Raw genomic sequence first — 19,319 nt, 5'->3', positions numbered from 1 at the left:
TACCTTCAGTTTGGATGGGCACTGGTGTGTTGGATGCAGACCACAGCAGCCTTCACATGGTCCTTTTCACCTAGAAGTGATGTCATGTAATCTGTATCAAACTGACATGACAACCTAAAACATTTCCTAGAAAGACTTCAGCTCTGCCTACTGTAAAAACCAAACAAGGCAAATATGAGCAGGTGGAGCTGGATCTTGGGAACCAGCCATGTCTTGCCTATGTGTGGTTTCAGGCAGCTCAGGTACAGAAGAGGCAGAGGCTGAGTTAATCGTTCAAGACTGAGCAGGAACACTAATAAATCAGCAAGTAGGACCTAGCTTCTGGGTTTGAATCCTAGTCAGTATAACAATTGCCATTCCTGGTTTTCTAGAATTGTATTGAAGGTTAGTCTTCAGTTTGATTTTTCATACACAGTAAAACAACAGGAAGCCGTTACAAAAATCTTAGAAAGGTTTTCTGGGAATATTTCAGGAAACTGATACATACAAAGAACTGGCAATACATTCAAGAAAAATGTGTCTTGGTCACAGTCCTGCAGCAAGTTCTGTGTCAACACATAAGCTGTGTTCATACATAACACAGCTCCTCCCCACCACATTATGTACATTTGTGTCTATCGATTCCTACTGTATAGTTTCAAATATTTGCCAAAATATTTCACAAGAATGTCCAGAACAGCTTGTCAGAAACTATTACTTGATGAAGAATGCTGTATAACTAATGCCATTCTGTAATTATTAACTGCAATAAAAAGAAATCATTGTAGGTAGGTAGTCCTACAAACAATATAATTAACAAAAAATGTAAACAGCATTTTTTTATTCCTCAAAGTATCAAATATTTGAATGTACTAAAAAAAAAAAGGGGGGGGGGTCCCCTTATTAGCCTATCACAGTGACAATTACACCGTGCTTCTTTACTGTTTGAACTGATTGTTCTTTGTGTCGTTCCCATTCCTCATCATCTTTGTCCAGATCAAAAGTTTCTGGATAAATGGGCAGCTTGTCTTTTGGGCACTCCTCGTAATAACTTCGAACATATTTTCCAACAGACCACCCTTTGTATTCCTCAGGCATTTTGCATTCTAGGCCATTGTAGTGAACATTGTAGTGATGCTTCAACCAGTAGAAAAGATAATGAATGTTGTAATCACATCTCCAAGGATTCTCTCTCAGCCATAGTATTTTCAGAAAGTAAAGATCTTCCAGTACTCCATATTCAAAATTCTGCAAGCTGTTGTTTGATAGATCCAGCTCCTCTAAGTTACTGAGGCCTGAGAAAGCAGCTGGTCAATAGACAAATAGTTATCAGTACCTGATAAAGATAAGTTCGAAAAAAAACATGCATATCTGCAACAGGAAAAATATAGTCATAGTTATACATTTATTAAAATTTTTGGCTAAAGGCTGCAAAAAGACTTTTCAAACACTCAACTTTAAAATACATCCTGTGCCTCGGGCAGTGACATATTGGTATAAATATATTGACATTAGGGGAGTTGTACTGCTGTTAAAATAGTAAAACAATTAATGAGCATCTACAAGTATAGAATAGGGAAAGTAAGGTGAATGAATGCATAATTTGCTTGTAGAAGTCTACTGTTATTGCCATGATACAGAAGCAGAAATATAAAAACTGATCATGTATTAGACAACGTGCAGGGCTAGTGTTGCAGCACAATCTAGTAGGCTGCAACAAGGCTTTTGCCAGAGATCAGACCACACTGCTCCTCCTCCCTGCCTGATGACCTCTCCCACACTCCTCAGTGCTCTTTAACCACTTTGTGGGAACGAGCTACAGCTGCACATCATTCATGTCAATCAACCCACTGCCTTCAAGGCAAGGCCACAGCTGCATATTATCAATGCCAATCAACCTGCTGCCTAATTATACTGCTGAGTTACGTTTCAGAGAGCAGTTTATACTTTTTGCAAGTATACTTTTTAATTTAATGGCAGAAGTCTTTATTCAAATAAATTGACTATGTATAATGTTAAACCTCCTAAGTACTATTTTACTGATATTACCACTTTTTACTGCCGTTTAAATTCCAAAATGCTACTAGAGAAGGCTCTTTTTGCTTCATACTTCCTCTCGCTCTCTCTCTCCCTCTCCCTGTGTCTGATTTCATTATTAAAGTTTGAATACACAACGGTGATAAGCAATTGCCCATAAGACTACTTCACTTCTAACAATATATAATTTAAGAGCAATTATATGTAGTGATTTTTAACCCAATAGAGTTTAAATCCATTTGGTTTGTCTGTTACTTGTCCTATATTGGACTTAAAAGCAGCCTTATTATATGACAAGTTTTCTTAGATTTCTTAGATTTGGGAAAGATACTTTAAAAAATCCTTCAACTATTTAGCATTTGGGGAAATGATTAGCCTTCGATCTGCAGAATTAAGTTTTTGCACTTCGTTGATTTAGTATTAATAAAGGGCAGCTGAAGTCAGTCTCTCTTCATTGATTTCCATGATGACTATATTTCAGTACAAACCTCTACTCTGTGAATTGAGTGGTACAAAAGGTAAAAGTTGCATCAACTTCTAGATTTTTAAATCCTTTTTTCCCCCCCATTTATATATGATAGAGATATTATCAAAGTTTATAATTAATAAGACACAAATAACTTTTTAATGAATATTTTAAATTATTCTTACCAGGATCAATGTAAGATATTCCATTACTGTTTAGGTTTAATATCTTCAGTTCACTGACATCTTCAAACTCTTTGGCTCGTAGTTGTCTAATTTTGTTGCTGGACAAATCAAGTTTAACTATGTCTGGAGGTATGTTACCTGGAACTTTCTTTAAATCTTAAAAAATGAAAAAGAGATAACTTATATCAGCTTTAGTTTATTCTTACTGCTTAGGTATCACACAGAGTTTTGTCAGACTAGCATTGTTTCTTGTCTTCTTTCCCTTTTATCCCCACTACTAGTGTCAACGTGTTTCTTCAACTTCTGAATTTCATTGCTTTGTTCACTTGTATCTTTACGTTTCACGTGAAAACTGCTTTCTTCATTAGTGCTAATAGTAAAGCTTCTTTCTGTCTTTTGTACTTTTATTTTAATAGAGCTATACTATTCATTTGTATAGGGACAGGGTAAGTAGTGAAGATACTACACTAATAAAAAGTATGGGTAAAGGGCTTGGTGATTTTAAGAAAAGAAACCTGGATAACTCTATAAAAAACGTTCATTGGTATATGAACATCTTCCATAATCAAATTATAGTGTTCTATTTTACATTCTTTGTTTTGTGTTGCGAAAAGGTAAAATGTTCTAATTTTATATCAGCTATAAAAATGCTAGTTGATATAGTATGTATAATTATAGTTCTGTAGTTGCAGCTATGTAGTGGTTTAGTAATATTTAAGACTTTGTATTTGTTATGATACTTACAGTTATTACATGTCCAGGCGGCATGGTGGCATTCTATCTATATCTACTTCTCTATCCTACTTGTATCACTGGCATTACCAAAGTAGCCAAGCACCTCTCAGTCATCTCTGTGTGTATCCTTTCAGTGTTCCTTGCAAAAGAGTTACAAAAAGAATAGTTTCTAGTCCAGTGGTAAGGGCACATTCTTGAGAAGTGCAAACTGTGGTTTGAATCCTCTCAGGATAATGATAATAAACCTAATCTCCAGGATTATGTTTACTCAATGAGTGATCTAATCCTGGGCTGTTTTTACAAGAAAATGAGTGATACCTCTTACTTGACTGTCTTTGAATGAAAGCAAGTAGTTTCTGGATCTGTGCTGAAAATTGTGTTGTCAGTGTACTTCTGAAGTTCTGAAGATGCCTAATGCATCAGGTATGCTTGAGACTAAAATAATGTATCAGAGTCTTCCTTATATCTGATTTTGAGCAGAGCTTTGGTATTATAAATACATAAGTATTATAACTACTCCAGCCTGCTCTGGTTGGAGTGCTTCCTGCTCTTGCAGATGTCAAAGTTTCAGTGCCTATTTGTCACCAAATGAATGCAAATAATGCGTGAGTTTAGAGACTTGGAGAGTTTGGCAGTACTAGAAAGCAGGTTTTTTTTCAACTGCTCTTGCAAATACAAATTCTTTTGCAGAAAAGCAAACAGAAGTTATTTCTGCATCCAGCTTTTGTTGTTTGGGTTTTTTTTGTGTGTGTGTGGCTTTTGGGTTTTTTTTTTGTGTGTGTGTGTAAAACAGATTCATTCTGAAGTACTGAAAGATCTGGCTTATCACCAGTGTGATGAGATATAAATAAGTTCTTCAAAAAGGAGAACATGCATGTGGTTATATGTGTTTTAAAGATGTTTCTTTCATGAGCTTTCTGACATCAACTGAAAGCTGCTGACCTGTTGTCATAGCTCTTTAGATATACGTAGTACTGTTATACTGCTTGTCACTCCATCCTCTCCATTGTAAAGGAATGATGGATTGCAGCTTTTCTTGTCATCTTACTGGTTTGGCAACTGATGCACTTTTTTCCTACTCTGAAATCTTGTCGATGCAGATTTAGAGATAGTTTTGTGTTTTCCCAGGATTTTGGGTGCATTATACTCCAGTTTCTGATGAAAATTCCAATAAGATTGTGCATCTGCTGCACAATAATCATATGCAAAGGCAGTAAATAAAATGCTTTCATCAAAGATTACCATATGTTCAGAAATCCCAAATGTCCATGGAATATCTGCATCCAGCTGTCAAGCATATGCACAGTAGATCTGATACTTCGTAAAAAATATTGAATGTACTCAGTGTGTCTGTGCTAGACACTCAGGAAGTCCTGGAGTGATATACTTAGTCCTTGATCTGAAGGAGGGAGTCCTTGTACCCTCCAGTATACTCATGTAGAGGATGAAGTCACTTTAGTCCTTCATTATTAGTACTAAAGACAGTAAACCACTTTCTTAAAACACCGTAAAAACCTGTGAAACTCCTGTGATTGTTTCTGTGAACTTAGAGGAAAAAAAGTAACATGTTTGCAGCCAAAAGTTTTTGAGTATATTCATGTATTCAGCTCATCCCTTCGATACCACTAAACGGGGAGAGCTGGAAAGTCAGTCTTTTCTTATATTAAGGTTATAATATGTGCCTGGCTTTTGTTCAGTATCACAGTTTACTGGAGGCATAAGGTAATAATGATAGAATCCTATGAAGGATAATTCAGGTTGTAATCTGGAATCGAATAATTAAGATCCTATCATACAGGGAAAGGTAAGGTAGGTTAATATTAAGAAATTAATGAATGTTCACCAGTAAAACCCATAAATTGTTAATAAGAAAAGAAGTAGTAGCTGCATGGTAAAACAAAGAGAAAAGTGAGCTATAGGAAGAAGAAAATAATTTAACAGGGTGGAAAAAAGTAAAAATGTGGACCGTTTTTTATGACATATGTAGTGGATAAACCATTCAATCAAATACTGAAATCATTCATTCCTTATATTTAGGTATTGTCTTATTAAAGTGGCTTCTGAGCTTGTCTCTGGCATTAAGGTCCAAGAATAAAAGGGCACACAGAGTTGTTAAATATATTTAAGTCACTGTTAAAGCAAATAGAAGTTTAGCAAACACATTGCAAGATACAAGTGGGCAAAACATACTGCAGTGATCTGGTACTGCAGGCTATACTTCAAAAAAGTGGGGAAAAAATCCTCCCAATTTTGGCTAAATCTAGTAGTGCTTTTTATTTCAGATTTGTAATGTTGAAGAATGACTTTATTCTTAATTTGTTTTTTTGTTTGCTTTGTTTCATCATGGGATAAAATATGGGAAATATAAAGCACAAATAAACGTGCATTTTGTGTTGATATATGCCCCAGCTGGTTTACCCTTAAGGCTTAACTGTGGCTTTTGGGAGCCTGAGAAGGATTTAGGAATGGAGTGGATCCAAGTATCTGAAAAACATTTCTTGAAGGCCCTTTAACTTTGAACTGTTTGCTGGGTGCTGGCAGGAAGAACACAGAGGAGGTATTTCTTTACGAACAAAAGCATACAATTTCTTCCCTTAGCAGAAGAAATCTTGTACAGAAAATGTGCAAGGCTGTCCTTTGCAATCAGGTTCCTTTACGCATTGTTTCTACAGCTGGCTGTCTCAGTCCTGCTTCACAGCTCGCTTCTGTCAAAGTTGTTGCTATCTTTGTGTTTGTACACTGGAGAGAAGAAAGGACACACTGTGCTTTTCTCTATCAGGACAACAATTTCAGCACAGCTGTAATTTGACTGATTAGTATGTTTATAGTTGTAAAATCAGACTAGTGAGGTGCTGGTCCTTCAGTAACTTCAGTATGTGCTTAATTTTATTCCTGTTGATTTTTGTTGGATATCTTATACTAAAGTACTAAAGAATATCTGTAGAATTGGTTCTGCAGAGTACAGGTAAAATGTGGAACATATTCCTACTTGTTGCTCGTAGTTACGGGAGAACAATTAACAGTATTTGTTAAAGTAAAGCAAGTACTGGTACTATATTAATTTGCTGTAAATAATATGTGAGTAAGTGTATTAAGGGAGCAAGAATATTAAAGTCATTAATTCAGTTAGAAGGACAGATACAAACCTTTTCTTTTGCAGTTCAGAGTTGGCACAGGAAACACATACATGTGGCACAAAGAAGAATCAAATTCTGGTTTACCAGCTTCAGGCTTCTCCCGTTTTATATTTTGGGGGTCCTGCCTGTCCTCTTCACTACATAGCTGTTCAGCTTTTATCTGCTTTAGCTTTTGATTTTTCAGTTCTATTGGGTGCAAACACTTGGCATAATTTCCCAAATTCCTGTTTGTTGGAACCTGTAGCATTGTAATGAGAGTTTCTAGTTCACAGTTGCAATGCCAGGGATTATCATAAAGACGCAGGTAGTTTAGACTGGGTGTATAAATGAAAATCTCCTCAGATAAACTCTTAATTTGGTTATGTTGAAGTAAGAGTGTGGTAAGTTTATTCAAACCAAAAAAAGCCTCACTCTCAATTTTTGATATCTCATTCTGTTGTAAATCCAGACTTTTCAGTACTTTATACTTGGAAAACATATTATTCTTCAATTTACGGATCCTGTTTCTTGCTAGCAGCATGTGTTTTAAATCCTCTGGCCAATCAGGTGCCACAAAAACCAATTTTCTTTCCTGACAATCTAGGTATTTCTCATGAAGATAAGTGTATATATCACATGGTAGGCCTCGGGCATTGCGCTTAGCAGTGCTAGATGCTTTCCTTAGGATGTTTTCCCTTTCATTGTTTCTCAGACTCCTATTCCTTGTCTTCCTACAGTCAGATGCTTTACAAAGAAGAAGTAGTAGTAAAATACTAACTACTTGCATCCTGACATTCAGCTGGCCGCAGTTATTTTCTGTGACAGCTGGAACAGTTGAAATTTTTGGATAGTCTTAGCAGTGTTGTACAGATCTGAGAAGGCTCAACGGGGGTATGTGGGATCCCTGTGTTGGAAGAAAAGTAAAATATTAGAACACATGAAACAGGCATTTTCACGGAGGGTTGTACATAATATGCAGCAATCAGTCAAGTACGCAATCATTACACTACTTGGAGCTTCACAAATACTTTGAAGATTTAATGTCCTATCTTTTTTTGTTGTTGTTTTTACTGTCTGATCTACTGTCGTTTGTTTTGATTGAACATGGGAAATTACATGGACCAATTCCTAACTCATCTTTGTTAGAAGGTTCTCATATATTCAGGAAAATGGCATCAGGCTGAATCTTCTTTGTATTTAAGTTTGTCTTGGAAGATGAGCTTGAAAGAGAAGCTTGAAGCTGATACTTTCCAGCTTTCTGGGTGTTGACCCACTGGAACACATACAGAGCCAGACTGGGGAAAGTCATTCAGTGCCTATCAAACCCTGTTTTATACTGTGCTCAAGTGTGGACACGTTTTCAGGTTTAACCCTGATTTATCATAACTACCCCTGCTACTACCAAGTGTCTCTTGTGGGCTATGTCAGGTACAGAGTTGTCTGGACTGCTTTGAGAAGGACCCGAAAATAATCTTTTGCAAGAGCCTATGAGGCTGTGTGTCATCTGAGCGTAGGCAGAGCGCAAAGAGAACCTGCAGATCCTGGCCATGGCCTGCTTCAAACCGCTTCCAGGAGTGGCCACTTGAGGAGAGTACAGAGGGGTAAACCAGGAACTTTTGCCTTTCCAAGAAAGCCAAAGACAATCATTAGTAATTATTATTAGGGGAAAACAAGGCCTGCTCCCTGAAACATGTCCAAAATTGCCTCAGTATTTGCAGTAATTTTTGGCCTATGTTCCCTCCTGAATTTCCCATACTACTCCTGTGCACTACCCTTTTCCTTCATTTTCAGTGAAGTTTGGCCACAAGGTTGTGTTTCCTTAGAAACGTTTTAACCCCTCAGGTTTTTGTATTTTCTAGCTTTTTTCCATCTCACTGATTTCCTGCTTTTGCTAGTCAATATTATTCCCTGTGAAACTTTTTTAAAATTTTTCAGTTTGGCTTAACTACTTAGTTACTTTTTCTCTCTGACTGTGGACATTTTTGTGTTATGCTCAGTCCTTTTTGACCTTAGCACCTGGGAAGGTATTGAATCCCAATCTTGAGTGCAGATCATTGCACAGATGTCCTGTTTCTAAACCACCATCGTTTTGGACTCAAAGAACTTCCTTTTTATCTGGACGAAAAATGGCACAATAAAATGGCTAGTATCAGGTACAATTGTTTTGAAAGCAGAGAAATTGTTCATTTTTGAACAAATTGGTAGATCAGTTTAAACTGCATCTCCACCATAAGATGTTTCCAGTATTTGTGCAGTTTTCACTCATTAGATGGATGGAGCAGTCCTGTCTATGCATGCTACTGCATTCCTCTAATCCATGTGGCAAGTTGTTAATATTGCCTTTGAAAACGCACTGACTGTTTTTTTCACTTTGTTCCTGTAGTTGCCAGTTGTCCATCTGCATTCAGATTCTCTTAGTTCACAATGTGAACGAGTGTTTGCATTAAGAACTTTATCCCTTACCTGAAGAATGAAATTTTATTTATTACTTTTTGGCAGCTATATGCTAGTCAGCTTAAATTGATCATAGAATTATAGAATCATAGAATCATTTAGGTTGGAAAAGACCTTTGAGATCATCAGGTCCAGCTGTTAACCCAGGACTGCCAGGTCCACCACTAAACCGTGTCCGTAAGCACCACATCTATGTGTTTTTAAAACACCTCCAGGGATGGTGATTCCACCACCTCCCTGGGCAGCCTGTTCCAATGCTTCACCATCTTTTCAGGGAAGAAATTTTTCCTAACATCCAATCTAAACCTCCCTTGGTGCAACCTGAGGCCATTTCCTCTTTTTCTGTGGCTTGTTATCTGGGAAAAGAGATCGACCCCCTCCCCACCCCCACCCACCCCCAGCCCCGGCTACAGCCTCCTGTCAGGGAGCTGTAGAGAGCAATAAGGTCCCTCTGAGTCAGTTCCCTCAGCTGCTCCTCGTTAAAACTTGTTCTCTAGACCCTTCACCAGCTTCATTGTCCTTCTCCAGACACGCTCCAGCACCTCAATGTCTCTCTGGCAGTGAGGGGCCTGAAACTGAACACCGTGTTCGAGATGCGGCCTCACCAGTGCTCAGTACAAGAGGACAATCACTGCCCTGGTCCTGCTGGCTACACTGTTTTGGACAGAAGCTAGGATGCTGTTGGCCTTCTTGCCCCCCTGGGCACACTGCTGGCTCTTGTTCAGCCGGCTGTCAGCCAGCACCCCCAGATCCTCTTCTGCCAGGCAGCTTTTCAGCCACTCTTCCTCAAGCCTGTAGTTTTAATGGCTTGAATCATAATTGGGATCTTCTGTTTTATTTTGAACTGATAACCGTTCTGATAATGTCATAAGTAATTCTGTCCAGGAGAGCTTGGAAATAGAAAAGGAGGAACTTGGGGAGGAAAGGTAATAAATAATTATTGAAATACTCTTTCTTCTTCCTTGCCATCTCCTGTGCCTGAACTGGAATTTTTTACTAGTATTACATACTGTCTGCTAACCAAATTATACTCACATGTAACACCAAAAAGAGCAGTTGCTTTCAGTAGCATGTACAGCTTCACAGGTAAAATCGTAACTGTGTCTTATTTAGTGCTAAAGCAAAATAACATGTAAGAGGTGTTTAATTTCTGTGGCTTAGCAGCCTTAAGGAAGATTTTAATTGGTTAACTTATTTTGGGTTATGCAGTTCCTCTCAGTATTGTCCTACTCCTCAAAAAGCACTGAGTTAGACAGTGTTAAAGGATATCATTGAGGTCACAGTCCCCGTAGAAAAGAATACACAGATCTATTGTTGCACTAATGCTTGATTGCAATTGAAAACATGTATTTGGCTTACCATATGAAAACATGTTTGTAAAGATTTTAAAAATATATTTCTTCCAAGTCTATAAACCTTTCATACTGCATTTTCCATATTAGCTTTTTTTTTTTTTTTTTTTTTTTTCCATTTCAGGGTAGACAGATCAATAATTCTTGAAAATTAGGTTAAGGTAAAAATATCACTATGTTTAATAGGAGTTTTTGCATCTTTACCTTGGAGAATAGACTCAAAATTTGGCAGAAGAGTGTCTGAAGGGATGTGTAAGTGTTGCGTCTAGTGTCAGACATCTATCTTTAATTATTTTGTTAGAATTGCAACAATCTCTGCCAAATAGGAGTTTCTAAAATTAATAGATCTTATGCACACAGAAGAGACTGTCTTAGGCAGCTAAATTCTCTGGAATTCTATACCTGCAGAACATAAGCAGGGCTTTTCCTACCATTCCTCTGATTGCTGCACCTTTATTTTCAGAGGGAAAAAAGTTATTCATGTATATAATTAGATACTTGTGTCATAATATATGGGTGGGAGGGACAGATAAACCTATGTGGAAAACTTAATTCTGGCATTCCTAACTCCAGATTGCTTAATTAGTTAGCTTTCTGGTTCCTTGGTAATTTAAGACTGAAAACAGCTTGTTTCCTAAGTCAGCCATTAGTTGATGGACTGTAAGGAGAGACATCTCCTCAGGACAGCTTACTCCAACTTTGTATTCTACTTTGGTTTTTTGTGCTTTCTTCTCAGTAATCAGCTGTGGCCATGGTTTCAGGGAGAATATTGGCCTAGATGGACTGAATCTGTAATAGGAATTCTTACATCTGTGTCGTACACTGAGAATGTGAACTTGTTCACCTTTAATATGACTGCTTGTTTGTTTGTTTGTTTTTAGGTGAATGTAAGAATTTGCAAGACTCAATTCTCTCTGAATGCCAGGGATTAAATGTAAGTACTACAGATTTTTCCCATGAACTCTAAATTATACCAAGAAGGAAGATTTTTTGAAGTGCTATGTTTTTTTGGGTACAGAAAACTTCCAGATAAAAAGTAGACACTACTGCTCTTAAGTACTCTGAAAATGGAGTTTAGCAGGATTCAGAGATACTCAGTGAAGTTTTCATTCATTTTCTACAGTGCCAGGGCAAAATTGCATATTCAAGCTCAATTAATTTTAATAAATGGGCTTCAAAACTTCACCGGTCTGGGGGAGGGGTTTTTTTGTTATTTTAAGTTTGGAGTTGTCAACAATATGTTTTAATCCTATATTGTTTCCAAGTTTCTTTATTCCTTCATTCAGTAGTACACTTAGGCTCTTTAAATGTCTCTCTAAATTTCTAGATATTTGTGAGAGCCTTCATCTGAAAGGCCTCTTAAGTATGCAATCACCATTATATATTTGGCCATTCTTTTTCCTTTAACATTTTCAGTTTTATCTTGCTTCCATTAATTCTCTTTAATGTTTTTTCGTTGCTCTTTTCTGATGGAAAAACAGTGTTTGACTCTGCTTTAATTAATAATTTCTTAGGAACAACACTGATATGGGCAAATTTTTCTAATAACAAAATCAATCTAAAACTAAAATCAATAGTTTTTGTAGAAATTATGGTTCTTAATAGATTTTTATTATGCATATGCCCATTTATAGGCTATTTATAGTGTTAAGTATATAAACAAGTAATTTGGCGTAGTTTAGTTGTCTTTGGAGTGATGTGTCTGGGTCTAGCCCCGAAACACACCAATATTTACACACAAGGTTTCAAAAATTACCACAGGTAAACTACAGATTATCAACTTCATACAAAAATGGCATATGATGGTCAAGTTAGAGAGGCAAGAGCTGCAGAAGAGCCATGAGTTTCTAATTTGTAATAGTCTGTCATAGTTCTGCTTTACATATATCTTCATATCTCTTTGTGCTGGTGTTAGCTTTATTGTCAAATAACTTGTTCTCACCATTTTCACAGAGTATATAATTTTCTTTGCTGTACTAGCTACAAAGAAGGGATAAAGTTATATTATTAAGTTCTTTGAGTAACACTGTAGAATCATCTTGCTACATAACATAATACGTGCTATATGATAATTACAGCATAATATTTTGAGGCTGTATGCTTCTTAAGGATCATGTTGAGTGTAGGTTCCTGCATGAAGACAATAAGAGGGCCAGGTCTTGCCAAATTGTAAAGACTGAAAACACTGTTTCATAACTGCCTGTTCTGTTTGGTAGTTAGCATGCTTGCTAACACACATTTGGTACATACAGCAAGCACATTCCTAGGTGATGCCAGGGTCTGGTTCATGGGATAGCAGGGACTTGCTGATTACAGTCTTGCCAATACAGCTCAGTATTGGCCACCTTTTTTGGAAGAGAACACTGTGACATACATTTAGATTGTTATTGACCAGGACTCTCAGGTCAGCGTGTCTGACAGCTGTTTTCTGTCCAGTGTCCAGACTGTACTGATGCATGGGGTTATTCCCTCCCATATGCAGGACTTTGCATTTACCTTTGTTTAACTTAATCAGGTTTCTGTCAGCCTATTTTTACAGACTAAATCTCTCTGAATAGCAGTTCTAGCCTCTGGTATATTGACACTCCCCCTTGTTTGAAATAGTCTGTGAATTTGCTGAGAATGTATTCTGTACCTATCATCCAAACCATTTATAAAGACATTTAACAGTCCTGGCCTCCGTATGGACCCTTTAGGGATGCCAGTTGCCACAAGCCACCGATGGCACTTAGCACTATTGGTGACAGTCTTTTGTCCTGGCAGTCTGGAAATATTTTCACTCACCTTGAAACCCACTAATCCAGCCTTTGTTTTACCAGTTTGGCTATAAAAAGTACTGTGGCCTGTGTGGAAGGCCTTGCTGAAGTCAAGATACATAATGTCTGGTTTTCCCCCCTATCCATAGATTAATAATTTCATCATAGAAAATTATTGCCTTGGTGAGGAATGCTTTGCAGTTGGTAAATCCATGCTGGCTGTTCACTATCATTTTTTCATCCTTCGTGTGCTTAGACAGGGCTTTGAGGAGAATTTGATACATAACCTTCCTAGGGACTCAGGTGAGGCTGACTGGCCTGTGGTTTCCTGGATTCTCCTTTTTTCATTTCCTGAAAATGGATGTGACATCTCCTATCTTCCAGTCATCAGGAATATCCTCTGATTGCCATGACCTTTCAGAAATGAGTGAGGCCTTTCAGTGACAGGAGCCAGCTTTCTTAGTACTCTTGGATGCATCCTCTCTTGTTCCATTTCCTCAGGTGCTCCCTGATATTATCTTCTACCATCGTTCACTCCCACAGACTCTGATAGCAGGCTCCTACAGAGCACCTTGAGAAGCCTTAAGACAAGCCTTAGCAGTAAAAACAGGCAAAAAAGTCATTGAGTACCTTGGCCTTGAAGATCAACCAGCTCTCCTGGGTCCTTTTGCCTTCCAGGGCTGTCTACCGTGAGCTCCTGTTAAGCATACCCCCAAACAAGCCAAAATCTGCTCTCAAGATTCTTCAGGCTTTTTCTTCTACAATTTGTCCTGTTTTCTTCTCCCAGGATTTGAAACTCCCCATTTTCATGGTTGCAGTAACCAAAGCCACTCTAGTTCTTCACATCCTTGACCAGTATTTCCTTGTTTGTGAAACAAGTCGAGAAGAACCTGTTCCATAGACCACTCATCAGTCACCTGGATCAATAAATTTTCTTCAACACACTTGAGAAGTCTCCTGGATTGTTTGTGCCCAGCCATGTCACTCTTCAGCAGACACCAGAGTGGTTAAAGTCTCTCATGAGCAACCAAGATGGGCAATTGTAAGGCTTCCTTCAGCTGCCCAAAGAAGGTTTCATCTACCTTCTTTTCTTGATCAAGCAGCCTGTAGCAGATACCTACCACAATGTAATCTTCATAGGTCTAGCCTCCAATCCTTACAAATAAGCTCTTGACTGACTTGTCGCCCAGTCCAATACAAAGCTCCATGCATTTAGGCAAAACTTTGCATAAAGTGCAACCTGTCCTCACCTACCTGGGCTGTCACTCCTGAATATTCTGTAACCATACATTGCAGTCCTCCTGTTGTATGTGCTACCCCTTTGCATCTCTGGAATCCCAATGAAATCATAGCTTTGCACCTGTGTGTGGCCTTTGATCCTTACTGGTTGATTCCCATGCTACAAGTGTTTGTGTTCAGACACTTGAGACGGACCCCTGGTTGTGCTGTTTTCACATGAAAGGTTTCAGAGTTTTCCCCTTCATGCTGTCCTCCCAGTGCTTTCTCACAACTCCCTATACCTTCAGTTCTCTTCAGGTTATGGTTATCTTCCACCAACATACCTATTTTTACTGATACCGCCTCTCTCAAATCCTTTGTTGCAGGAATATATTTCAAAAGCACAAACTGCCCTCTTTAAAGTTGATTGGTATTGAATTTCTAGCTATCTTGGTGTCCTTTTGCCTGATAACTGAAATAATAAAAAGGTGACCACAACTTGGCAAAAGATACACACTCAACTATTACATTTCCATGTGTAAGTGCTGACTTTCTGCCTTTCTATTATTGACATTTATTGTAAAACATTCTTCATACTAGCAAATTCGTTCCCATTGTATTCTAATTGAATGATATATAGAATAATATAGGTAGTATCACTTTTGCAGGTCAATAAAACATGGAAGCCTTATAATTAAATATAATGTTACACCTAGAGGGTAGAACTAAACAGGAAGTATTTTGTAAATGATATTACTGGTTAGAGAAGTGTACCAGAGTTCATGGAGAAAATGCACCAGTGTTTTTAGACACCATTTAGATAGGACTGGCTATAAAGAATCTTGGTTTAGTAAAATGTGTAAATGTACTAACTTGCAACCATATGAAAAGGCCCCTGTGCTCTGTAGGACTGTGTAATGTGTGATGTTTCAACGAATTGGAATGTTAAAATTACCATACTTAAGTGAGTAAAAGTAGCATCACGTGTCTCTCAGTGTTCTACTTTGAGGCTTCCAAAGAAAATGGCGGTGATGTATAAAAAATATTATGATGATTTAAAGGTACTTATTAATGTTTTTTCCCCTTGTTATTCTGCATAAAAATGTAAGATAAATTAATACAAATAAAATTCTATTGTAATTCTGGAATTTTTTTATTGTTATTCAGGATGAATCGATGAGACTCATATCAAAGGTTGCAGAGCTCTTCTCTATTTAAATCTGTCATATACAGACATTAGTAATGGAACACTATGACTATTGTCAAGGTAAAATTAAACAGAAATATGAAAGTGTGATTGTTTTAATCTTGCAGGAAACTTAGAGGCCTATGTAGTAGAAATACTCCTTTTGAGTGATTTACAGAATTCTGTCTGCTATACAAAATGAAAAAATATGCCCCATACAGTTGGCTTAGCGGTTCTTTTCTCTTTTTAGTATAATTAAAAATGTACACTAAATTACCCTATATGGTTCACAGAATTTTACAGAAACTTTTAAAATAACATGGTAGCCAAAAATTTCTTGGGCATGTCCAGTTACTCAGGATGATGCAAGAAGTTTACAAGTTAGATATGTTCTTAAAAACATATTTTTGCAAGAGAGGATTGTGGATAGGTATATTGTGTGAGCCAAGGCCTTGAGTGACAACTGCAAAACAAAGAGTTATTCCCAACTCTTATTTGGAAGATTAGTGAGCTGAAGGCAGAGAATTTACATTCTTACAGAGGTCTGCCATTCCTGGTTTAGATGTAACCCTTCATGTTGTTACATCTGCTTGGTCTGCTTGGTAGGTAGAATTGCTGCAGTAAAATCTACCATAGAGGAAAAGAGGCATAGTGGTCCGTGATAGGAGCCATCACAAAGATTTATGTAGATCTGATGATAGCTATACATTGTTGCTGTTTCCTATGAGGAAAATGTCTTCATTTCAACAGCAGCCCCACAAACTCCAGAAACATATTTTCTTTGGCATTCACATAATACATTTTCACTTTTGTTTTTCTTAGTCTATAATGCCATATCCTCATATAACTAACATTTGTTTTAGCAAAGTTTTCTATTTAGTGCCTCCAATCTTACCACTCATCTCTTCATCAGTATTAATCTTGTCATAGTCTGTGTTTTCTGCATGTTGGCTGATATTTTTTCTTTTTAAATTTCCATATATTTATGTTGAAGTTTGGAACAGCTGTTCTATAGGTAATCTCAGCATATGTTATCCTCGTTACCTGAGCATGCTGTTGCCACCAAAAGTCAGAACAATTCATTTCTTAGGTAGTTGAAGCTTTCAATGCAATAAAATGTTTAAAACAAAAAGGAAAATTTTCCACTGAGAAAGTATATTTTGCAGTTAACTTGCACCCCGTTAATAAATTTTCCCAGTCACATATAATGCTTCTGATTTAAAACCATAAGATAACACTGGTTTTATTGTCAATATCTGGACAAAAAGCAAAGCTCATTGTTTCTAGGATTATGGGGATGTACAAAAAGTTGCTGTCCTGTGAAGATTTTGATAGCACACAAATTTCATCAACATTTCACATGCCATCTCAAAAGCATTAGCTCTCACAGGTCCTGTGTAATGAGGTAACTAATACAAAGTTCTTAGAGGTGGCAGTACTGCATTTTATAACACTGCATGTGAAGTTTGCTGTTGTATCAGATGTCTGTTATTGGAGCAAGGAACAAGTGAAGTGTAGATTGAGTATGCTCAAATCTGTTTGGTCATTTTTGATTCTCTCCTACTGTTCCATACAAGCATTTTAACCTCTAACCTCTGTTTTACACAACACAGATCACCAGCTACAATTTTCCCTCTGGAAAGTTCTTCTGCATATGGTAGACATGAATATTCTCTATCAGGAATAAAAGTCAGAAGGTGATTTTTGTCAGATTGCTTTAAAACAATGATGCTGAGATCACTAATGCCAAAATTAATTGAAAAAATCGTATGACAGAATTCCTGCAGAAATTATCTGTAACACAAAACAAGGATTTTTAGTAGTCTGTGTATCAAGCTTCAGTTTTAAGAAAGCTGTCACTTTAAAAATGGCAGAAGGTGGCATGTGTTAAAATTCCCAGATCATAAAAATGAGTCATATGACCTGTAAAGAAAATTTGTCTTCAAAAGTATTGGAAGGTTGTGACCACAGTCTTCAAAATACAGTAGGAAAGGCTTCCCTGTGTCTTAAGTTGTGAAACCTTGTAGCAACATAGACTTTAAAAAGAGTTAAAACTGCTAGTATAAAAACTAGTCTCTTAATACATTAGCTATTTTGTCAGGTAAGTTTGGAAGTGTACTGTTTCTGAGTTTGATTTTTTTCCCCACTCATTTCTGTGGAATATGTCACTAAAATGCAAAATGGCTTATACTTCTACAAGGAAGGATACTTTTATTTCTGTGTTTAATATGAATTAATTGTTTCTACTTAAAAAAACGCACCACCAACACATGCCCTTATATTCTAATATCTGGTTTTGATGTTGTCTGTCTTGTTTTGTTGGTTTCCCTCCGCCCCCCATGAAAAGTGATGTTATATTTAATTTCTTAATATTTTTGTATTTTTTTTTTAGTGGTAACATTCTTTTCCAGCTTCCTATCTCTTTTGTGTGTGTGTGTTCAGTTCATGTTAGCATGTTTCCCTACTCTATATTGAAAGTATAAAGTCAGTTCCAAACATGTATGTCACTCCTTAAGCAGTCAGGTCCTCAGTGGGTGTTCCCATCTTTCTTCAAAATGCCTACATTTGCTGACTTGCAGAACTGCATGACTGTGTCCCTACAACTAAATTTCTACCAGAGCAGTAGGTCCTAATTCTAGGTTTTCATTTTCTATAGGCTTTAATTTGTGGTGCTTGTAGCAATTGTTATTTATTCCAGTTAGAAGTGTAGTTCAGAAAAATGAATAGTTTTTAGTATGTTACAAACCAAAGCTGCAGACGGAAACTTAAGTATATTGAGGGTATAGAGTCTTGCTTTTACAGAGTGCTGTTGATTAACATTTTCCACTTATACAGTTTGTTTTGTAACTAACATTTAAAGAAATGTTTTCCAAAAGAACAGATCAAAACCTAACATTGGATGATTGCCTGTTGGATAATTTCCTTTTGTATCTCTTTCAATTTTTCAGAATCTTTTAATAGTACTCTACTAAATAATTATATGACTTGAGAAGCTCTAACTGTACCTTTGTGTTTTTAATGTCTTATGATACACTTCTGGTTTTCATTTGCAGCAGGCACTGCTTGTAAAATCAATGGCAAAGACAGTCCAGCAAACTTATACTGAAAAGTCTATTAGGTTTCAAAGTATGCACACAAAAATGCCAGTTCATTAAAAAAGTACGCTTTTGCAGTTATTTAAGATAACTTTAAAATTATACTGTTTTCATATGGTGAAATATGTTGTATGATAGTGCTATTCCCCAGTAATTTACAATATAAGGAGCAGAGGAAAAAGCGCAGCAGAAGAAAGGGACATTCCAACTTCAGCAAGGAGATAATTCTGTTTCATATCAAACATCTTCTCTTTACAGTGATTTTCAGAATACTCTAACTATGGTATTTCATGTTTTTTTGATTCTGTAACATACCCTTGTGATAATTTGCTCTCTGTTTTGGATTTTTTTTGCAAAGCAGCTTCCCCAATTTACAGTATCTGAGTTTAGCTCACTGCAGCAAATTCACAAACAAAGGTTTACTGTACCTGGGCTCTGGAAGAGGCTGTCACAAGCTCATCTATTTGGATCTTTCAGGTTGCATTCAGGTTTGTAGTTCACGTCTTTCTTTCATTCTGTGAAGAGGAGAGTCCTTTATATGACTGGCTGCATCCTGCATTCATGGTATACTGAAGTAGAACAAGCACTGCAGCAGGCTTCCAGGGTTTTGAATTACATGACTACAGCTGTTTAAATTTTACTAAGGAATAATAGCACTATAGGTTTGAATCACTTCCAACAAACTGTCAGAACTATAAACAGCTAGTACTTACTGCATAATGAGAACAAGGCTTGCTTTT

The 19,319-nt window shown here is 37.0% G+C and overlaps 2 protein-coding genes across 4 annotated transcripts in view; one reads left to right on the top strand and one right to left on the bottom strand.

Annotated features, from left to right (window-relative positions):
* The window catches only part of FBXL13 (F-box and leucine rich repeat protein 13), a 90,382-nt gene that overhangs the window by 30,023 nt on the left and 41,040 nt on the right, over positions 1–19,319 (top strand). Inside the window, 4 exon segments of the mRNA XM_055711977.1 lie at positions 11,206–11,258; positions 15,466–15,484; positions 15,487–15,565; positions 18,938–19,067. Coding sequence (XP_055567952.1) covers positions 11,206–11,258; positions 15,466–15,484; positions 15,487–15,565; positions 18,938–19,067 — 281 coding nt within the window.
* On the bottom strand, positions 361–19,194 carry LRRC17 (leucine rich repeat containing 17). 3 transcript variants are annotated; one of them, XM_005443459.4, is made up of 4 exons: positions 19,008–19,194; positions 6,549–7,422; positions 2,668–2,823; positions 361–1,286 (listed from the first exon to the last, which is right to left on the bottom strand). In XM_005443459.4, the coding sequence occupies exons 2-4, from the start codon at positions 7,303–7,305 to the stop codon at positions 883–885; spliced, it is 1,317 nt and encodes a 438-aa protein (XP_005443516.1). In that variant the 5' UTR covers positions 7,306–7,422; positions 19,008–19,194; the 3' UTR covers positions 361–882. The 3 variants fall into 3 exon arrangements, with proteins under 3 accessions (XP_005443516.1, XP_055567403.1, XP_055567404.1); XM_055711428.1 differs by having other exon boundaries at positions 857–1,350; XM_055711429.1 differs by having other exon boundaries at positions 857–1,315.

Source organism: Falco cherrug, chromosome 5 (assembly GCF_023634085.1).
Source record: "Falco cherrug isolate bFalChe1 chromosome 5, bFalChe1.pri, whole genome shotgun sequence".
Taxonomy (NCBI): domain Eukaryota; kingdom Metazoa; phylum Chordata; class Aves; order Falconiformes; family Falconidae; genus Falco; species Falco cherrug.
This window is presented reverse-complemented; position numbering and strand designations above follow the sequence as displayed.